This window comes from Balaenoptera musculus, chromosome 20, assembly GCF_009873245.2.
Source record: "Balaenoptera musculus isolate JJ_BM4_2016_0621 chromosome 20, mBalMus1.pri.v3, whole genome shotgun sequence".
Lineage (NCBI taxonomy): Eukaryota > Metazoa > Chordata > Mammalia > Artiodactyla > Balaenopteridae > Balaenoptera > Balaenoptera musculus.
In genome coordinates, this window is record NC_045804.1 from 48,305,418 (window position 1) to 48,328,983 (window position 23,566).

The 23,566-nt window shown below is 36.6% G+C and overlaps 1 protein-coding gene across 2 annotated transcripts in view; it reads right to left on the bottom strand.

Moving 5' to 3' along the window:
* The window catches only part of UBE2G1 (ubiquitin conjugating enzyme E2 G1), a 99,212-nt gene that overhangs the window by 11,610 nt on the left and 64,036 nt on the right, over positions 1-23,566 (bottom strand). The window contains exons 2-6 of one of the 2 annotated variants that reach the window (XM_036838019.1): positions 19,276-19,323; positions 19,060-19,162; positions 12,620-12,717; positions 7,361-7,539; positions 3,147-3,269 (exon numbers count right to left, since the gene is read on the bottom strand). In XM_036838019.1, coding sequence (XP_036693914.1) covers positions 3,183-3,269; positions 7,361-7,539; positions 12,620-12,717; positions 19,060-19,162; positions 19,276-19,323 — 515 coding nt within the window. In that variant the 3' untranslated portion in view covers positions 3,147-3,182. The remainder of the gene's footprint in view (positions 1-3,146; positions 3,270-7,360; positions 7,540-12,619; positions 12,718-19,059; positions 19,163-19,275; positions 19,324-23,566) is intronic. The other variant, XM_036838020.1, reaches the window with a different exon arrangement.

Here is a 23,566-nt window from a genome sequence, read left to right on the forward strand (position 1 = left end):
AAGTATAAATTAACTCTAATCCCACCAACAAAGAAGATAATATATAATCCCTTACAAGACTGGTTCGTGACACTTCATTCGTATTTATTTATTTTATTTGCAATATACTATCAAGGTAAATAAAATTCTTGATTATTTCCTAAATTTATAAAGTACTGTTTATAAGGTAAAATCACGCATAAGCTTAGGCTCCAACCTATTATTTCCTTCCACTCAATTCGTTGTTGTCGCCAAGCTCTTTTCTGACTGGAAAATAGTATGGGTAAGGAAAACAAGCCCTGAAGTGTTTGTTGTTCCTAAGATATTGTCCGACCCATAAAAGAACCAATGCAATGAATGAGCTGAGCTTTGTGAAGACTAACATGGCAGTTGTATCCAGGACAAATATCTAGGATGAAGTGCAGGCCGACACAAAAGATGTTCAACTAGTAACAAGAACTTGACCTAAGGTGGTGGAAAACAAGAGTCAAAAGAAAAGATGAGGATCACTGACTAGACGTGTGGGAGATATTAGATGTAATGATAATGAAATCAGGACAGGACTGTTAGCAAAAATAAACAAAACAGATATAAATAAGATGGTGAAAAACAAATAATTTGAAGACTGCAAGGTTATTGCTATATCTGTTGGGAACAAAGAGAAGTAAGGTTAATTTTCAGCATTTTAGGTTATTATAACAAGATCTAAAAGTAGATATGAGTCTTTTCAGAAACTTAGAGATATCAAACATGAAAACAGAATGAAAAGTGGGTAGACTTTAGCTTAACTTCTGATTTACCTTTGCATTTGATATGTTTAATCATAAAAATCATAAATAAAAATTAAGACAGTGTGATACCGGTTCAAGGATAGACAAGCCAACCAAAGAAACCTAGAAAGGTCAGAAACAGATCAACACATACCTGGAATGTAGTTTTACAACATAACTGACACTGCATATCAGTGGTGAAAGGATGGACTTGTCAATAAATGATGCAGTCAACAGTTATATATTAGGGGGAATCAAAGGGTAAAGTTGAACTCCAACTCACACCATACATCAACCAATCTCAGTGAATTCAACACATTTGTGAAAGGCAAAACCATAATAACTTTTAGAAGACAATATACAATAGTAGCTTTCTGATGGCAGGGAAGAAACTAAGACACAAAAAGTAAAATGCATACAGGAAAGAACTAAAAAATTAAACTGCATTAAAATTAAGCACCTCTGTTCATCCAAAGACACCATGGAAAAAGTGAACTGACAAGGATACAAATCAATAACCTAACTGAAAAACAGGAAAAACCAGAATAAGCATTTCACAGAGGAAGTGTCAATGGTCAAACACATGTTACAATACGCAATTGCATTGGTAACTAAGGCAACACACATTAAGTCCATAATGACATATCATTTTACACCAGATCAAAAACTTTGGGAAAACAAACTTTGAAGAAGTCTGATAATATCAAATGTTAAAGAGAATATGGAACAAATGGAATCCTTGTCCTTGCCAAAAGGAGTATAAATAGATGCAACATTTTGGAAGACAATTTGGCATTATCTACTCAAAGTGATGTGCATATACCTTTAACTTAATGCCACCCCTACATATACACCCAAGAAACTCTTGTAGTATCTCTGCAACAAGAAACAAGGATAGCCACATTCTCTGTAATAGCAAAAACAGAGCAAAATAGGGGAATTCCCTTGTGGTCCAGTGGTTAGGACTCTGTGCTTTCACTGCCCTGGGCCCAGGTTCAATCCCTGATTGGGGAACTAAGATCCTGCAAGCCAGGAGGCATGGCCAAAAAAACCCAAAAGAACAAAAAACAAACAAACAAAAAAAAACCCAAGCAAAAACAAAACAAAACAACAACAAAAAAAGCAAAACAAACAAAAGAACCCCTCCCCCAATAGAGAAATAATGCAATGAGAATCAAGAGTAATTTATCTAATGAAATACTACTTAATAGCGAAAACAGAAGAAATATAACTGCACATAACAAAGACCAATTTCAAGAATATAATGATGAGCTAAAAGTCACAAAAGAATGCATACATTATAATTCCACATATATTCAGTTCAAAAACATGGAATATGTTGTTTAGGAATACAAACTTGATGAAATTGTGAAGAAAAGCAATGGTAAACAAAGAATTGGGAATATGAAAAAAGGATGGGGTAGGAGGGGAATATAGGAGATGTAACAGGTAATAAAGTTCTTTTTCTTTTTTAATATTGATTGATTGATTGATTGGCCACACCACACAGCTTGTGGGATCTTAGTTCCCCACCAGGGATTGAATCCGGGCCCTCGGCAGTGAGAAGACAGAGTCCTAACCACTGGACCACCTGGGAATTCCTAAAGTTCTTTTGCTTAAAATAGGTGGCCAGGTACAGGGATGTATCATGTATTCTGATATTTTAGATGCTACGCTTCATAAACAGGTTTTATCACCTCGATATTTGATTTTAAAAAGGGAAACCAAATAACTTAAATATCACACATTTGGTCAATGCATCTACACCATGTCCTCTTCTAAGCCAGATGGGTGGCTGCTATCTTTGGCTCCTTGCTAGACTTAAAACGGACTTGTGAACACATGGTATACAACAAAAGGGAAAATTTTCCTACTGGCCCTATAAGTAATAAACAAGGAGATAAAGACCAATTAAAACAAGAAAGGTAGATGTTTAATATAAAATATGATCCTTTTTTTAAAAAAACTGGGAAACAAAAATTTAAGTCATTCTTTATTCATATAGCACAGTATGAAAAGATACAAGAAACTTCAATGCCTAGCTTAATCAAAGATGGTAAACCAAAACGTAAAACGGAGGAAACTTAGCTTTAAAAAAAAACAGAACAGAACTTTATAATGAGAAATTTTACCATCAGTGAAAAGAAATAGACTGCTACCATACTAACAACCAGTTTAACACAGAATATCTAGCAAAAAACAGCTGCATTTACTGAAGGAAAAAGCAAGCGGATGACACTATTTCTGCTGAGAAATAGGAGACTACTGGATACTACCACTAAAAAATGAGGCCAATGAAAACAAGCAATTCAAATACCCAAATCACACAATTTCTAAAAACATTTATGACATGTATAAAAATGCAAAAGAATAGGACAATTTTTTAAATGAACTTACCCTGAAATAAGTGAAGTTACAGCTGTTGAATAAATGTCACTCAAAAGCAGTCTCTTGGCTTTTTCTTACACAGCGGGCAACTTTCCTTTTGAATTCTCCATTTCTGTCTTCCCTCCATTCTTTCTGTAAGTACCAAAGTAACAGCAACTGATTTTATGTAAATTCCTCTTACAATCTCAAATACTAATTTTAATTTTGAATCTAATGCTTTGGCAATGTGAACACTTTTAAAATGTTAAAAAGTTGACAAGGTAGAAAAGTAGTCAAGAAACACTTTTGCAAGGCACTCTGCTAGGATACATGCAAATGACCTCTACAGGCAAAAGTTTCTTTAAAAAAGGACAAGGCCCTGAAGATCATTAGAGGTTTTGTATTATGCTAAAAAGAAAGCTACGACTTACAAATAAGATATCCAGGCTATCTAAAGGATCACCAACTCTCCCTACTGGTAGCAACCAGAAAATAAAGTAGACATAACAGTGCCTCCAATATCAAGTATATGGGCGTAATGCATCATACTGAGATGATAATGAGTACTATTTCTAGTGGGGGCGGGAGGATGAGGGGGTGGGACACATGACAGTGACAATATCACTATCACTGCATGGCCCATGAAAATGGAACACAAAACAGCACCAGCATAGTTTCACAGGAGAATAGAGCTGATTTTACTTAGCAAGTAAATAGCAGGAAATTCTCACAAAAATGCCCAGCCCTTTTTTCCCCCCCTGTATCATCCATTTAGGAACAGCAAAAAGTATAGAAATCTTCAATACTTGCCTGTGCAGAGGAAGAGATCTGAACAACAATTTTTGCCCTCAAAGCAAGGCACCCCAGAAAGCCAAACATTACAATAAATTAAGAGATAAACTATAATGCTAACATGTACAGAGATTTGGAGATGTTTGATGAAGTATTTATGGATAAAATGTTATTGTCTGTAATTACCTCATTATCATATTTAAGAAATTTTTAAGGAGAAAGGGTCAATTCCAGAAAAGAAGGAAGGTCAATCTCAGGAAAAGAAAAAAAAAAATCACCTAAAAAGAGCACTTAGCAGAGAGAAGTAAGACTGAGAGCAGGGAGATCAGATAGAAAGCTATCACAATAACGTAGGTAAGAAGTTAAAAGGACTCAAATCAATGGCAGAGGGGTGGAAAGGAATTTAGATATATAATTTGACTGACATTCTCTGGTGACACACAAGACTGGGCAAGGATGACTTCTAGGTAGAAGACAGATTGGTAGATGATGGTTCAAAGCAGGAGCTAGCTAATAACAGAGTCGCCATTTGTTGAATCCACTATGCCACACACTGTGGATGACCAGATGGGTGGTGTTATCATCTGCATTTTACATGTGAAGAACCTATGGAATCAACAGACCAAAAAGCAGATATGTTTATCTCTTAGCTCTCCTAAGATCCTATTAAAATGATCATACCGGAATTATTTTTTTAAGGTATAAATCCTCACTATCAAAGAAAATGGCATTAAAATCATCTAATAATGGGGAGAAATTTTTTCTGGAAGACCAAAAGTAGATGGAAGAACAATGAAACACGCAGCAGAGGAGAGAAAGTAGTAGCCTACAGGAGTCTCAATGGAACCCCAGCAAAGGAGGGAAAAGGACCTACTGAACAGAACTCTGAAGTTAAAGTCTGCAAATGACAGCTCTGAGAAGTCAGTAAGAAGTGGGGTTGAGATGCATGCCACAGCTAAAGAAGACCCAGTGCAGCCAAATAAATAAATAAATAAATATTTAAAAAAAAAAAAAAAAGATGTGGGGCTGAGGGACTTCCCTGGTGGTCCAGTGGTTAAGACTTCATGCTCCCAATGCAGGGGGCTCAGGTTAGATCCCTGGTCATGAAACTAGATCCTGCATGCTGCAACTAAGAGCCTGCATGCCACAACTAAAGATCCTGCATGCCGCAACATAAGATCCCGCATGCTGCAACTTAAGATCTCGCATACCGCAACTAAGACCCAGAGCAGCCAAACAAACAAACAAACAAATAAATAAATGAAGTGGGGCTGAAAAGAGATTGACAGAAAGTCTGTATGACTCAATAGCTTGGCCTTTCCTCCTACTTACACCCAAAATTTTAATACCTTCCTAAAATAATAATGATATATAGATTTTATATAAATATACTGAAGACCACTAGAATTAGAGCTGCTAGTGTGGGTATTGGTACTGAAAGTAATTACTTCTTCACTTTGGCATTTAAATGGTACCCCTCTTTCTTCAACTCACTCTTACTTATTTTTTCACTCTTAGTTTAACATCTGGCTTATTACTCACACACTCTTTTGAGTGGAACCAATTCTGCACGCATGAGCCCCTTACGTTGTCTGGACTGATACTTGACTTATTAGAAGTTAGAATGGTTTTCTGCCAGTGTTTACTTCAATTCAATTACTAAATTCAAAAATTCAAAGCCAGAGATTTGAAAGGGGGTTATATATGTACTGTTTTTCTACATGTAAGATTTCACCCAAGTTTTTATGCAGGTTTGAAATAACAAGAAAGAAAGGTGAATTTAACCTCCCAGCTTTCACATATACTAACAAAGTTTCCAAGAATAAGAATTAGAACAAAAGGATTGTTAAAGAAGGATCGACGGCTGAGGAACTAGGACTATTCTAGATTAAAGGAGACTAATAAAACATGAATACAGGACTTCCCTGGCAGTCCAGTGGTTAAGACTCCATGCTTCCACTGCAGGGGGCATGGGTTCGATCCCTGGTCAGGGAACTAAGATCCCACATGCCGTGCAGTGCAGTGCAGCCCAAAAAAATTAACAAATAAATAAAATAATTTTAAAAAAAAAGAAAAGGAGAAGGAAGAGAAGACCAAAAAAATGAAAATAAAAATAATGTAAAAATGAGAAACCTACAATAAAATGGTAAGAAACACCATCCTTTACAAAATAAAAAATAAAAAAATAAGTAAAAAATAAATAAATAAAACGAATACAAAATGTAATGTGAGGACGTCCCTGGTGGCACACTGGTTAAGAATCCGCCTGCCAATGCAGGGGACATGGATTCAAGCCCTGGTCCAGAAGATCCCACATGCCACAAAGCAACTAAGCCCGTGTGCCACAACTACTGAGCCTGAGTGCCACAACTACTGACGCCCACACGCCTACAGCCTGTGCTCCACAACAAGAGATGCCACCGCAATGAGAAGCCTGAGCACCACGATGAAGAGTAGCCCCCACTCAACACAACTAGAGAAAGCCCCCGTGCAGCAACAAAGACCCAACACAGCCAAAATTAATTAACTAATTTTTAAAAAGTAATGTGGGTTCCTAAAATTCTGGATTCTGCCGCCCCACCCATTTCGTTCTTAGGAGATACATGCTGAAGTATTTAAGTATACACTTAAACATAAAGATCTGTAAAGTATTCTCAGTTTAGCAAATAATAATAATGATAATGATAATGATAATAACAACGTTGTAAAATCTCCACATTTGTGAACCTATATGTGTAGGGTATAGGGGTGTTTAAGGGTGTTTATTTAACTAATGCAACATTTTGTAGGTCTGAAAGTTTTAAAAATAAAAGCTTGGGAATAATAATATGGACCTACTAGGGACTTGATAATAAGTTCTCATAGGTATGACAGCTGTTTTATAGTTATATAGGATAGTGTCCTTATTCCTTTTTTTTTTTAATTTATTTTTTTAGGGGGGGCTGCACTGGGTCTTTGTTGCTGCTCGCAGGCTTTCTCTAGTTGCGACGAGCACGGGCTACTCTTCGTTGCGGTGCGTGGGCTTCTCACTGCGGTGGCGTCTCTTGTTGCGGAGCACCGGCCCTAGGCACGCGGGCTTCAGCAGTTGTGGCTCACAGGCTCTAGAATGCAGTCTCAGTAGTTGTGGCACATGGGCTTAGCTGGTCCACAGCATGTAGGATCTTCCTGGACCAGGGATCGAACCCGTGTCCCCTGCATTGGCAGGAGGATTCTTAACCACTGCGCCAACAGGGAAGTCCATAGTGTCCTTATTCTTAAAAGATGCAGGTACAAATATTTAGGGGTAAAGCTTAGTTACATCTTACTTATCTTTGTACAGATTCATGAAAAAATTAAATGAATAAAAACAGATATATCGATACACACCCACACATATATACTTATAAAGCTACTATAGTTCTAATCAAGTTTAATTAAACGGGAGGGGAGATGTGTGCATGGGACCACCTTACCGCAGCGTCAACATTAGCAGGTGAGTCTCCATTAGGGTCTGCCAGCATAGAAATGACACTAATCATGATGGTTTCCACAGTGTGAATAGGCAGCCAGCGTTCCTCTGGCTTTTCATAACCATATTTATCTTCCCCGGGCTCGTGAAGAATAGAAATGCATACGTCACCATTTTTATCAACTGCAAAATCAGAGAATAAGATTACTGTTTTAAATATTTAAAATAATTTGGCTATACATAAAATACATATTATAATAAACATGGTCCCGATTCCCATGGCATCTGTATAAAATTCAATACCACTGTACCATTGAAAAGATACAGAAGTTAATTTCCAAAATGGAACCTGTTAACCTTTTAGGAAGACCAAAGATTTTACCAAGTAGGAGCCACCTGACAAACCCAAAAGGAATGTAAGCTACCTTTTTCATTTGTACAAAATTTCAAGACACCTAGTATGTAGATGGTGCCTAGCATTTACATGTAATAAATACAATGAAATGAAGAAATGGCATCTATTGAATCTGTTCTTCATTTGTAGAAAGCATATGGTCCAAACACCAGAATTGAGTTTCTAGATAATGAAATCCTAGTTTCCCCACTAACTTATTGATTGAAATTTTTAATAGTCAAAGGTCTAGAGACTTCCCTAAGAAAAAAACAAAAGGTAACATGATAATATACTTTTAAAATCACATAAAGGCAAAATTATATTTTCAGGGGAAAAGTATACTCAAATCCACAAAAGGAACATTTCATATTGTTAGTGAAAATTCATCAACATAAGTGATATTCATTAGGCCCCTAATCTATAAAACGGTTCTAAAATCCAAGCCACAAATTAATTGTTGATCAAAAGGGGTAGAGGGGTCCTAATCCATATTTATATCACACAAATATTCCCTATTGGGGAACTATCAAAATCATAACATTCATTAATCTTCTACAGTGAAATTTTCCCTATTGCAAAAAGCATACTTATTGGAGAAATGTTAGAAAAGACAGAGAAGTATAAAATTTTGGTTAAATATTTTTTAACCAAATTTCCAAATCGTATAAATAACCAATGACACTATTTATGTATATTTCATCCCTGACTTCCTACCTAAAGTCCAACCAATTTATGATAGGTATAATGTTAAAGCCTACTTTTTACCTCCTAACTCAAGCACTCCCCTGCTGTTATAAACTCTGGGTAACCAGAGTCAAAGTTCGTGTGCACTGTGGCTCTCCGATAAATGCTTCTTGAACGCGTGCCGTGTGCCAGGCGCCCACCACCTGACATGGAGTTCAGCAGTGAATGCAACATTCAAGACCCATGCCTTCAATGTCTTGTATATGAGCTGTTCTTCAATTAAGGTTCCTTTTCCCAACTCACCTACACCTCCTAGTAAAATCTCTTAACTAAAATGAAATAACTAACTAGATCAAGAGGCAAGAATAACAACAGCAAAACTTGTAACAGCACTATAAAGTTGAACAGAAAATGCTTACACAGTATTAAGATATTTTCCTCACTTATCACTTAAAATTTTTTCTTTGAGAAAACGAAGTCATTTTCTTTGAGAACATTTAACATCAAATGTTTGTATAGAATTCTATCAGAGAGAATCTATTTGAGACCCATTTTCCTTTTATAGAAATTATCGTAATTTAGCACCTTTAAAATTTTAACCTTGTGTCATTTCATTTTAAACATACAATTTAGTTTCTTAGAAAGAGGTTTTTATGCTTAATACCTATTACCAAATTATACTTTAAAAATGCAAGATATGAGCTGATAATTCTGAGTGACAAGGCAATAAAACTAAGATTTTTCTTTATTGAAAAATTTTTAAATTTCACAACTGAAATCTAGTTTAAAATACTTTTAGGGGCTAAATTTTTCCATGTACAGAAACTTTATGTATTTCCTCTTTAGTCAAATGTCTGTTCATATCCTTTACCCATTTACGTACTCAATGTTTAGTTTTCTTCTTGCCAAACTGCTTCTTAATTTTCCTTGTTTAATTTCTGCCTGTTATTTTTTTTCTTTCATTTCAATACCCCAATAATATTTTTTAATAGCTGGCCTTATTATCTGACACAAGATCCATTTAAGAATCCCATACTGAATTTAGTTACCACTTCTCTTTCCTCTTTATAGTCTTCCAATATTTATTGCTTTTGAAACTAGAAATTCCTAACACCCAGAAAATAATATTCACTATTTTTAAAAATCACTTTAACTTTGCTGTTTGGTGTGAAGAAAATTTCTAAATCAATTTCCCCATAAATAGCTAGCCAACTGTCTCAGCATCAATGACTGAAAAGAAAACACAGCTCTTCTTCCATCTTGAAACTAAACTACCTGAACCATGCATACCCTTCAAGCTATCTCCCTTCTCTTGAAGCTGTGCTCTAAAATTAGGAAAATCTGATTTCCCCTTGTCTTCTCTATTTACCCATCACTTGGGTACTCTCTTTTTTGCCTTACGGGAAACTGTCTTCTGCTTCCAAACAGGATGCTATGACTATTCTCACAAAGTGACTGGGAGACCATATTCTCCTGGGTATTTTTAAAGTCAACCCTTCTGGGCCAAAACAACTGATACTGTTGAGGACACCTTCCTGGACACATTTTCCTCTCTTACTTCCATGGCACACTTCCTTTCCCTGGTTCTTGAAGCCATTCTCTCAATCACTTTCTTCTTTTCCTTTTCCTTGGTCTGACTTTTGATGTTATCCTAATCTCTAAAATTAATCATCTTTTCCCTAAGTAATTTAAACCGTTCATTATATCACAGTGTTACCCACCATCTCCCCCCAGCCAGCTTTATTAAGATATAATTGACATAAAACGTTGTGTCCCCGCCAGCTTTATTAAGATATAATTGACATAAAACGTTGTGTAAGTTTAAGGTATACCACATAATGATTTGATATACATTACCTGTCACCTTGATGTCAGTAACTTCCAAGGCCCTAAGCTCACTGCTGAGCCTTGACTAGTTTTCTTTAATTACCTAAGTGGTTATGGCAATTGCACCTCCAGAAAAACAAGTCCCAAATTGAATGCATCTAAGTCATACAAATAACTTGTATGACTTTACCATATAATAATTGTTAATAAAACAGCTTTTTGAGATATAATTCATGTATTTGAAGTACACAATGGTTTCTAGTATGTTTAAAGAGTTGTATAACCATCACCACAGAAAGAAATGCCGTACCCATTAGCAATTGATAAAATCCTCTGTCTCCTGGCTATTTTGTCTGGTTTTCCCTTCCAAACCTTCCCCCATGAGTATAAACTTTCTAGACATAAATATAGTCATGAGGAACCTACTATACAGCTTTAAAACTATTGAGTCCCCACGACTAAAGATACATATTCAAAATTCTATTTAACAATCACATTCTCCATCATTCCCTGACTCCCTATTCTATGCTACCAAACACCTTTATAACAACATCACTGTTGTCTCTGTTTCACCATTAAATTTATGTCCATCTTTCCCCTACACATACCATAATATCCTTACAGAAAGACCATAACTCGATCATCTTTGTATCTCTAGCACCTAGCAGAAACTCAAATGCTGGTTTTTCCTCTCATTCCCATTGCAGACCACTCTCACTCCCCTTCCTAAGTATAGATCCTTCTGAACCTGCCATCCCTGGCCCATTGCCTCCTCGGGTATCCTTTCTTCACAAAGCATCCCTTCTCTCAAATCAAGTCTTAATTACTTCACTCTCTAATGCCTTCTCCCTTATGGCCTGCAAACCAACAATCTCTTCAACCTTAAAAAACAAACAAAATAAACACTCATTTCAGTTGCCCTCTTAAACTACTGAGGCCATTGCTATTGTTCCTCTTAACAGAGGTTCCATGTACTGCTTACATATATGCTCTCATGTAACTCTCACAGATAGAGAAACTAAGGTTCAAGAGGCTTTACCTACAGTAATATAGCTAATTCGTGGTAGAGACAACATTCAGAAACTTTGTTACATTTTCCTTTGAAATAGGTGCAAAAAGATTGACTATTACACATCAAATAATTCAAGAGAAGGCAGGAGAAACTGCCAGAAGGCTAGGAAGAAATGAAAGAAACGTCCAAGGCAGATGTGGTCAATTCGTGCTTCCATATATCTTGTAGGACTATCGCTAATGTGTTCTACCAGAAAGAAATTATTTTTCTCCCTTCTTACTGGTGCAAAAAATAACTATGTCTTTTGTGATCACTGCTATCTTAGATGTGATGAAATATGGTGGCTTCCTTGGTTCCCAATAGTTTTCCATTTGCCAGTCTAGTCTCTCCTCAGTAAGACTCATCTGTTTTTCAAGTCACTGGGTGCTATTACACTTCTTGAAACAAAGCCTTGGTTTATTCATGCATCCGTTACCCTCACTGATTTTTGCTTAAACTAATATATAAGGGTTTCTCTTCCTTGCAACTGAAAGTCTGGACTATGAGAAATAGAATGCAGATTAGTGTAACTGTCTAAAAAGACAACTTTGATTACAAAATACTGATAGTCAAAATACTTAGGAAAGAAATTCTTGCAAGCTCTATCATACAAAACAAGGCCAAAAGTTCAGGGAGACTGTATACACATAGTTTATCTAGCCTAACCTTTGGCTCACAAAGTGAATTTTAAATGGTAGTACATCTTTGGGTAAAAAAGTCAATGTCACCATTTTATGCACAGCAGTACTGGGTACTTTTGAAAGGTTTAAACACACAGTATTGTATCTCATTTGATCCTATCAATCACCTTATGAAGTAGGTAAGACATTCCTTTTTGACAGCTAAGAATATACATTAAAAGTTAAGCGTTGTCCATAGTCTAGGAGCTAAGATGAGAAAATAGAAATTAAAAATCCAGGTTTAATTACTTCTATGCTCTTTGTAATAGCCAATGAGTCACCTAATACCTTGGAAATTATCTCCTCAATTATAAGAGCTCTATTAATGCTGAATATCACCCACCAACCCTGCCTCTAGTTAGGAACATCATGAGTCCCAAAACGAGCTGAAAACTAAGTAAGTAAGTAAATAAATAAATAAATAAAGATTTCCCCCATGTGATCTCTGTCACTCCTTCTCTTCTAAGGAATCTAAATCCAAGCCCATGTGCATAACAAACACAACAAACTTAGTACAAAAATTCCAACGCAATTTCATTGAGAACTACATCTTACTTATTGACCTTGAAAACTTCAATGACAGGCCATCATACTTGCAAATGTAAAAGTAAAACTAGATAAACTTACCATTTGGGTGCCAGATTTCTGTAATGAATTTCATTTTAGGAGGCCGAAGGGGATAATCTTTTGGGAAAGTGAGATGAGCCTTAAAAACACCACCTTCACTGGAAATACAAAAACAAAAACAAGTTCTTGCCTATAAGTTCCTGCTTATAAATAAGAAAATTATTAAAACAAACATAAAACAAGGATGCTAGTGCTAACACTATAAACAAAATAAATAATCTGGATTTCAAGCAGTTTACTTTACTCAAATATCCAGTTTAATAAACTGTCATACCTACCACCTTATTAAACTCTCAAAAAAAAGTAAAATGAAAGAAACAGCTTTAAAAAAAGGCATCCAGATCAGATTACATGACTGCTGTGCTACAAACCTTTTAATCTCTTCCCACTGCACTTAAAACAAAATTTAAAAGTTAAGTTTAATATTGCCTATCAGGGTCAAGTTGCCAATTTCTCTACGTTGATCTCAATCTTCCACTCTTCTCTCTCGTTCCAGCCAGTCTTCTTTCTGTTCTTCAAACACAACAAGCTTTTTCTCATCTGAGAGCTTATGCATTTTCTTATTCCCTCTCTGGGAACAGTTGTGCTGACCTTCAATCCATCCATCCATTTATTCATCTTATCATTTAACAAATATTTATTCAGTCTTTACGTGTCAGACACTGGGAGTACAGCAGTGAACAAAGCATAAAGTCTCTCAAGGAGTTTATAATCTGGTGACTTTCCAAAGTAGGGCTGTGCAACAGAACTTTCACACACTAGAGATGGTCTATAGTTATGCTGGCCAACATGTTAGCCACCAACCACTTGTATCAATAATATGGCTAGTACAACTGAGGAAGGGAATTTTTAATCTTGTTTAATTCTAATAGGCACATGTGGCTGTGACTGTTGTGTTAAGGCAGTGCAGAGCACTGTCATTTACTTAGGAACTGTTCCTGAACAACTGTCAGAACAACGTAAGTCAATGTTAAAGAAAACCAATGAAAAAAAGTCAGCCTTATGGGGCAAAAATGACAAAGTTCCTGACCTGTGTCCTTGGTACTAGCTGTTTCCTTTGTTTGAAACACTGTTCTCCCCTTGTCATATTCAGAACTCAGCTTAAATGTTACCTCTTGAGAATGACTTTACTTGACTACCCAATCTTAACTAGCCAGTGTCCCTCTATCACAGGCACCTCTTTTCATTTCTTTATTGCAAAAGCAATTCACACCTCTGATTCTCTTATTGTAAGATGTACACTCCATCAGAGCAGGGTCATCTGACTGTGTTTGTTTCAGATCAGCGAGAAATGAAATCCTCAGCTCATTAAAATGGTTTTCATTCATTAAACAAATAGATAATGATTATCTACCTATGGGAGGCACTGTTGTATGTAAAAGAATACAACAGGGAACAAGACATTAGAGATCACTGATTTATGGCACTTACCATTCTAGAGTCAGAGGAAAATATCAAGAAAAATACCAGTAATAAATACTGGAATGATATGAACAATCTACTGTTAAATTTTTTTTTTTTAATCTATAGAATAAGCCCATTTGCCTTTACGAAGAAAAAGTGAGGGTATGTTTGTATACAAATAGAAAAATGTCTGGAAACATGACACCAATATATAATAATAATGGTTAATTAACTCTGAAGCACAAGATTATGAGATTTTTTTACTTTCTGCTTTGTACATTTTGATATACCATGAATTTTTAACCACAAGCAAGTATTAATTCTTATTGCCTTTTTCTAATCATAAAAGCAAGATGAGGGGAGAGGGGAGTTAAACAAAGAAAGGTAGATCATTAACACCAAATACTTCTGAATACTTAGGAAAGGCCACTAGATTCCGAGTATAAAAAGTAACCTCGATTTTAAAAACCTCGAAACAGAGTAACTGAGAAATTAGAAGAAAGAAAATAAGGGTAGTAAAGGGCTTACCAAGAAAAAGAAAGAATATCCTTTCCTTTTGCACAGGAAGAAAACAGACTGAATGTAGTACAGATATCCAGGGGTAAAAAGGAAGAAAGCTGACAAATTTTATGCCTGCCTTATGGTCTTAATTTTCATAATCTATGAGACTATCTATTGAAGGGAAAAAACATGAAGACTTGAGGGAAATGGAGACCAGAACAGCAGTTGTAAAGAGCGTATTACACCGTTAAGAGATAAGTCTACCTTCTCGGACTATGTTACCCCAACTGGATAAATTAGTGCCAAAACTGGCCTTAGGACATATTAATTCTATGAACTAGTTTTTCAAACTGGGGCTGCAAAGCTAATTAAGTGAGTCACTAACCAGTTTTCTTTATAAACAAATAAAAATAGAATAAAAAAACATGGGCACTTATCACAAGTAGTTTGTTTCAGTTATAAAATCTACATGCATATTTCTTTCTATTCATTAAAGTGTATTAAGTATACACTGGGTCATGATGTAAAATATTTCTGATTATGGGTTGTGGTTTAAAAAAAAACAAAAACAAAAACACTTTGAAAGCCACAAATACAGAAAATAGCCAAGAATCTATGTAAAAGAACATCAAAACAGCTACCACAAAGCCCATGTACTTTATCCCACTGGTAAGACTATTCCCTGATACTAAGTTAGCTTTCCTGGGTCCCTGAGTTCTGACTGATATCAGGTCTACTTAAAAGCTTTATATTAGGGGCTTCCCTGGTGGCATAGTGGTTAAGAATCCGCCTGCCAATGCAGGGGACACGGGTTCGAGCCCTGGTCTGCGAAGATCCCACATGCCGCAGAACAACTAAGCCTGTGTGCCACAACTACTGAGCTTGCCTTCTAGAGCCCGCGAGCCACAACTACTGAGCCCGCGCACCACAACTACTGAAGCCCACGCGTCTAGAACCCGTGCTCCACAAGAGAAGCCACTGCAATGAGAAGCCCGCGCACCGCAACAAAGAGTAGCCTCCACTCGCTGCAACTAGAGAAAGCCGGCGCCACAAAGACCTAACACAGCCAAAAATAAATAAATAAAATAAATTAAAAAAAAAAAAAAGCTTTACATTAGCTGACTGGAATTCCTATCATGAAAAATTGCCTTAGTCTATTAAATTATTTTCAATCTTTAAATTTTAATAGGACTATCCTTAAAAGTTTAAAGTACACAATTTTAACTCTGTCTGCAATGTCCTCACCCATTCTAAACTAATCATGCAGTTCCTTACAGTTTTTCTCCTACAGGTGGAATATCTTTAACTTCTCTAATACCTGTGAAAATCCTACTTGTTATTTTTAAAAGCCTAGTTCAGTAGTCCCAACTTGTGGGCACAAACTTCTAGTGAACAGAGAACAGCCAAGTTAGCAAAAAACTCAAAACACTCAAAGAGTACAAAACATAGTAAACTAAATATTAAAATGTCACATATTCACTATTTTTCAAATATATAAAGATGCTACTATGATGAACAAAATGAAAGTTTATGAAAAGCATCAATGAATTAAAAATACCTTCCCTCCCATTATACATTCTCTTCACAGATATTAATAGTATAATTACTAGCATGATGTTAAAAAGAGGTATGAAACCAATAGTTTCACATTTGAAAAGGTTGAGAAATCTAGGCCTAGTTCAAGTTTCTTCTATTAGACTTCCCTTACTGTTTTTGTATTAAAATTATAAAAATCTTACAAGTATCAGATCCTATCATTCTACTTTGTCAGATCCTATCATTCTGCCATATTTACTTATTTAAATGATATACCATATGCTGCCATCTGAAATTTTGCTCAACACTGTTCTTTTATATATTCCTGTTACTATCTGTCTCCTGTTTATTCATTTTTACCTGCCACAATTTTTCTATTACAATCAAAACGTTTGCTTCCGATTTCTTTTGCTATTACAAACAACAGAATGTTGAACATTCTGAACTCTTTCTAGGCATTGGGTTTTACCCTAGAAATGAAACAAGACAAAGTTTAAGTAACTGTTTAAAGTCACACGATAACAGTGGTAGACTCAGGGAGCTAACAAAGACAGTCTCCAAAACTCACGTTCTTAAGCACTAAATGATAAGTGGCACGGCATGCAGAGAAAGCCCGCATGCAGCAACGAAGACCCAATGCAGCCATAAATAAATAAATAATTTTATTTTTTAAAAAAATTCCTTATTTTCTAAGCCAGCTAAAATCTGATTTCTGTTGCTTGTAGCCAAAAGCCTACTAACTATTACAGTTACTAACTCTTCAGTTCCCACTTTAGACATCTCTTCCTCTGGGAAAAATTCCCTGACACACTCAAAACCTGCCATGCTACCAACGAGTTCTCACAACACCTAATGCCTCCCTCCATCATGGCTGTCCTCAAAGTGTATTAAATAACTATGCAATGAGCTGTCTTGCCGACTAAACTGTAACCTCTTTGGGAGCAGTGACTATTAGCTAATCCAAGATCATGTTCCCAGCATCTAGCATAAGAGTGCTGAAAAAACATTTGGAAACTAAATGAATGAGTAATGTAAATGCCAGTATACTGCTTTATTTTTGCAACCATTCTAAGTAGGAAGTCGCTAAAAGGGACGGCCTAAACTCAATAAATCGTAAACCTCTTTTTTGAGGGCTTTAAAAACAATTTTATAACTATCAGCACATGAATTTTAGAAAAGGTCATTAATAAAAAGCAATCATACCAAAGTAATTTTGGATGATTATTATAAGGTCTGTCAATTGCATTAAGGCTTCATTACTCACAGGATGTTCAAAGTACGTGTGGCACTGAGGTTAAACTGCAGCCCAGGTGCAGCCAGTGCTCTCATCAGGAAGGGACAGTGCAGAAGTGGCAGCCGGTTGTCTCGTCAGCAACTCCAGAGGAGCTGCCACAAATGCTTCTGCTGTCCACACCTCAGATCAACAGCCGGCACTTTTTAAATGTATACGAAAGGCCAGAAATAGATTTTTATTGGCGGCAAGAATGGCCTGTTAATTAGTGCAATGAGTATTAAAGTGTCTCTCTTTGGTGAAGCTGAAGGGACACAACATATATATGGACCAGCTGATAATATTTAGAGATGCTTGCCACCATCGCACGAAAATAGTGTAAGAATTCTGCAAGGTCCTTAGAGATCGAGGTCAAACCTGGATGCCTAAGTCATCTTCTACACAGACATTAGGTCAGAAGAATTTCTCTTGTTATCACATTATCAACTTTAAGATTAACAAGATTCTGTCACTGGAATGTTGCTGTATCTCCCTTGAGTAAACCTTCACGCAATATGTTTTGATTTAAAAACCTAGAAGACCAGAACCTCATCAGGCTCATAGGCCAGGCTGTATGTATGATTTTTGTGTGCAAAATTTGGTAAGAAATTTGCTTTCAAATAAATAATATTAAGGTTGTGGCGGAATACCTCTAGGATGGCTTTCATTGGCTACTGTTATTTACTAAACTAACATTGTAGAATGACTAAATTGTGTTATTTTAGTTTGCAACAATTACCAATGCAGGGACTTCCCTGGTGGCACAGTGGATAAGACTCCGAGCTCCCAATGCAGGGGGCCCGGGTTCAATCCTGGTCAGGGAACTGGATCCCACATGCATGCCACAACTAAGAGTTCACATGCCACAACTAAGGAGCCTGCGAGCCGCAACTAAGACCTGGTGCAACCAAATAAACAAATAAATATTTTAAAATAAATAAATAAAAATAATACCATTAAAAAAAACAATTACCAATGCAAACATACCACTAGGAAATCAGCAAAAATTTTGATTGGGAATAGTTGCAACAAAACATAAACCATTTTTTTCAGACCTCAGATAACCCCCCAATCAATACTACAGCTCAATTCTATATGTCATATACCAGTTTGCTCTGGTATAGAACTAGCTCTGAATTTTCTCTTACATCAGGTGTTGGCGAACGGGAGACAAAGGAGTTACCATCTCAGAACATCTAAAATAAAACTATTTCACCATCAAAAAAAAAGTTTGATGTATCCAAATCCTTGCTGCTTAGTACCATCAAGGACCACAGTTGAGTGACCAAGTATACTCCCCAAGAAAGTCCCTGCTGTCCTTCAGTTGTATGGCTTTGAGAAGGTTGCTGCACTTTTTTTCAATACCTCAACTTCTATGAAAAGTGTGAGACTTGTGCTAGTCACTAACATCAGATAGTCATGATCCATCTCACAGAACATTAAATATTAGCAAGTTTAAGTTGATCTGCAAACACACAGAACAGAAAATCAGACTGTGGTCTTTCAATCTAAAAATGTATTACATAACATATTTAAGAAATTCCATCTTTTTCTATTGCTCTTTGATTACACCACATTCTGTTGTGTATCTTTACATCAGTTAATAGTGATTAATTAAAAGTGATTAACTTTATCACTTTTATAAACTGGGAAACTTCAGTTTGTCAAAATAGTTTATATTTCAATTACTAAAAGAGCTCCACTTGGATGTTAGTTCCATTATACTTACTAAAGTGTATCTGGAGGACCAATAATAAGGACTTCCCATCGGTAGAGATCATTGTCATCTATTAAACCTGCTGAAAAGCCTTCCACTGGGTTTTTGTTGAGTTCTGTGGAAAAAGAAAATGTTTACCAAAAATTTTAAGTAAATAATCTTCACCCAACATTCATTACAGAACTTGAATATACATGTTATAAATTCTAACCTGTTAAATGAACACACCTGGATCCATTAGCAAAATGCTACCTGATGTCCAAAACATTTCCATTTCTATAACACAAAGAAGCAATGGGTAAAGCAAACTATCCAGAAGATCAACTTCTACTGTGCCCTTTTACTTCTACCCTGGTTTCCAGCTAGGTTCTTACCATTCTAGTAGCTCTCTAGTGGTATATAGGTATAGCCATACAGAGAGCTTATTAAAATGCAGGTGTCAGGACTTCCCTGGTGGTCCAGTGGTTAAGACTCCACACTCCCAATGCAGGGGGCCCGGGTTTGATCCCTGGTGGGGGAACTAGATCCCGCACGTCGCAACTAAGACCCAGAACAGCCAAATAAATAAATAAACATTTTTTTAAAATAGAAAATAAATTAAATAAAATAAAATGCAGGTGTCAGGCCCACCCCCTAGAGATTCTGGTTCAGAGGGAAATCAAACCAATATTTCTGGTAATTGTTATGCTGTGGTCTTTAGGATACATATGCAGAAACACCAACAGAGTGTCTGATACCTTTTCATTGGAATTTGCTGCTTAACCAACCTTCATTTATACTAATAACTATATGTCTACATGAGTAAGTCCTCTGTATTCTTGGGGATATAAAACTACAGTTGGTGTTCATGTGTGGCCCATCAGACTCTGAGCACAGAGAGAGCAGAGGCTCCATCCATCCTGCCTATGTGTGTTGAATCCCGTGCCGACCAGAGTTTCCAGCACCCAGGAGTAGCTTAAGAATAATAGCTGGAGCCTACAGGAACGGCAGTAGCAACATGAGATTTTCCTCTTCCAGAGAGAGTGCTCTAGCACGGACAGAGAATGATGGGGGCTGGGGACGAGAACAGAGGCAAAGAACTAGTGAGGTGGTGGGGACACAGGCCATGAGGGCACCTTAGAGGAGCCAGGTGAGAAACAGTTCCTAGAGACACAGAGCTTAATAAAGTAATGACCCATCCATGGTGAGCATCATGTCAGGATTTTTTAAACAGCTTTAATGAGATATAATTGACATTCAGTAAGTTGTGCATATTTAAATTACATAATTTTTTTACATATTGATATATGTATACAGCTGTGAAGCCATCACCACAGTCACGATTGTGTGTGTGTGTATAAATATATGAATCACCAACAAGGGACACTGGTTGGCTCAAATTGAGAAGTGGGACAAAGCGCACAGGAGAGTAATTGAGAGAGGGCTTGCTGGGAGGCTGAACAGGTTTGTAATTCTCATATAATTCCTGCCATCATCCTCAAGGAGCTCAGTCTCATGATAAGTAAGTATAATACAACTCAGAGTGCTATAAAGACTGAACAAAGTGTGTTAGTAACTGAGAAGAAAATGTTAATTTTTTGAGGAATCAGAGGTGGTTATTTCAACAGATTTAACGCTCCAACATGCCAGTGAAACACAGAGAGCGCCAAAAGTGAAAGTTTATTTATATTTAAACATGAATGGCTTCTTTTCTCAAAATTTGAGGGGAGATTTTTTTTTATAAGTCTAGTATTTTTGCCTAACTGGCAAAACAGATTTTTATAAATAATTTTAAATCAGTACTGTGTTTTGAAACACAAGAAATGCATTTTTACTTTTAAACAGCTATTCTAAGACATTTTTTAAATACTGAAAATGCAAAGAAATTGTATTTCAATCTTGTTATTTTGTTTATGAATGCAAACATTTACTGAGTGCCAATATGCTGCAGACATACTGGAAAAGATCTGAAAGTCCCACTTTTCCTGTCAACTGAGGGACAGAGTGGAGCACAGACAATTACAATCTGGGCAGGTAAATTCTACACTGAGTTATCTCATCTCTAACCTTTCTCTAGACAAACACTGGTATATTACTTAGACCATTTTCTCCAACACTATATGCAAGAGTCTTATGGAAGATTCTGTAATTTATCTAGAAATCACCTAATTGTTGCATTTTACATCAGAAGTCTAGTGGAATTTTATAAATGTAGGTGGGTAAATTCTTAAATTAGCATACATTGCCAAAATTACCCTTGAAAACTTCCTTACACTTTCCATAAAGTAAATTATTCCTTCTCACTTTTGTCAATACACCATAAGTTCTTTAAAAATCTTTTGCACATTCTTTCCATGTTTTTCTTCTACAGGAGTGATTGTGTCCATTGCTTGTTTCATTAAGTAATGCAAAAGTAATGCTGCAAGATGTCCATCTATCTCAGTTTTGTCATGGCTTTTGCCTCTAGCGAGGACCCTCACAGCCTAGATCCATGGATGTTTAACAGGCTTAATCTACCTATCAGTGGCAGATCGTTACCGTACCTTCATGATTCCTTCAAGGTCCAATTCCTCCATGGGGCCTTCCCTAAATAACTTACCAAATAATCTTCTTTTGACTTCTGATAAATTCCTATTAATCATACTTTTAGTCTGTACTGCATCACCTGGCACTTAACTATCAGCTGATTCCCACAGAAGTAAACAGGCAATTAACTGCTCCAACATTAGTACAAGAATTTGGAGGGGCACAAAGAAGGGCACCTTATAATCATGAAGAGACAGAAAGACGTCTAAAAAGAGAAGAGACATCTGAAATAAGACAAAGGATTTTGGTGGAGAAGGTGCAAGCCTTAGACAGAGGAACATATACAAAAACTTGAAATATGGAGATCAGCATACGGGGGGCAGGGGGTGCCATACAGCTGAAGCTAGATAGCATGTCAGAAGGACCGCAAAGAGCCTTTAGAAGCCATGTTAGTTTAGACTTTATCCAGAGAGAAATGATGAGCCTTTGAAGAGTTTGTTTTTGTTTTGTTTTGTTTTTAAAACAATGAGGTGACCTCATGAGATTTACATTTTCAAAAACCTATCTCTCGGGCTTCCCTGGTGGCGCAGTGGTTGAGAACCCGCCTGCCAATGCAGGGACACGGGTTCGAGCCCTGGTCTGGGAGGATCCCACATGCCGCGGAGCAACTAAGCCCGTGAGCCACAGCTACTGAGCCTGCGCGTCTGGAGCCTGTGCTCCGCAACGGGAGAGGCCGCGATAGTGAGAGGCCCGCGCACCGCGATGAAGAGTGGCCCCCGCTTGCCACAACTGGAGAAAGCCCTCGCACAGAAACGAAGACCCAACACAGCCAAAAATAAATAAATAAATAAATAAATTAAAAAAAAAAAAAAAAAAAAAACAACCTATCTCTCAGTATGTGAAAGATATGTGAAAAAAAGTATGTGAAAGAGTAAGGCCATGTGATGACAAAGGAACCAGAAAGGAAGTTATTAAAGTAATCCTGAAAAGTGTACCTTTAGTGTATGGTAGTGGGAATAATAAACAGGGATACACAGGAGATAGAATCAATCAACCAAGCTTGGTGATGTGGGGGTTTTAGATAATAAGCCAAAATTGACACACATTTCCTCAAAAAGTTTATAAATATAGAGTTACCATATACCCCAGTAATTACACTCCTAGGTATATACCCAAGAGAAATGAAAACATCTACCCACATAGGAATTTGTACCCAAATGTTTATACTGCAGCATTATCCATAACAGTCAAAAAGTAGAAACAACCCAAATGCCCATCAATGAACGAACAAATTATGATATATACATACAATGGAATATTATTCAGCCACTAAAAAGGAATTTAAGTGCTGATACATGCTACAACTTAGATGAACCTCAAAAACATCAGGCTAAGTGAAAGAAGCCAGACACATAAGGTAACATATTGTATGACTCCTTTTATATCCACAAATCCAGAGACAGAAAGCAAAATGGGGGGTGCGGGTGTGGGGGTGGGATGGGATGGAGATAGAGTATGATAAATGAGTATGGGAGTTTTTGGTGGGGTGATGAAAATGTTTCGAAACTGAAGAGAGATGGTGGTTGCACAACATTGTGAATACACTACATACCACTGAACTGTACACTTTAACATGGCTAGTTTTAAAAAAAAATGGTTAGTTTTATGTTATCTGAATTTCAACTCAATTTTTAAAAATGATAAATAGGTTTCTACATAGGGCAACTGGGTAGGAGTCTGTTTTTTTCTCTGAAGTGGGAATTATAATAAAGATGTGCTGATTTTAGGGGTGAGGGAAAGAAATAATGATAGGTTTGGTTTTAAGTACCTATGGGGCATAAACACATTGTTTTGGGTTTTTTTAAATATCTTTACTGGAGTATAATTGCTTTACAATGTTGTGTTAGTTTCTGCTGTACAACAAAGTGAATCAGCTTTATGTATACATATATCCCCATATCCCCTCCCTCTTGTGTCTCCCTCCCTATCCCACCCCTCTAGGTGGTCACAAAGC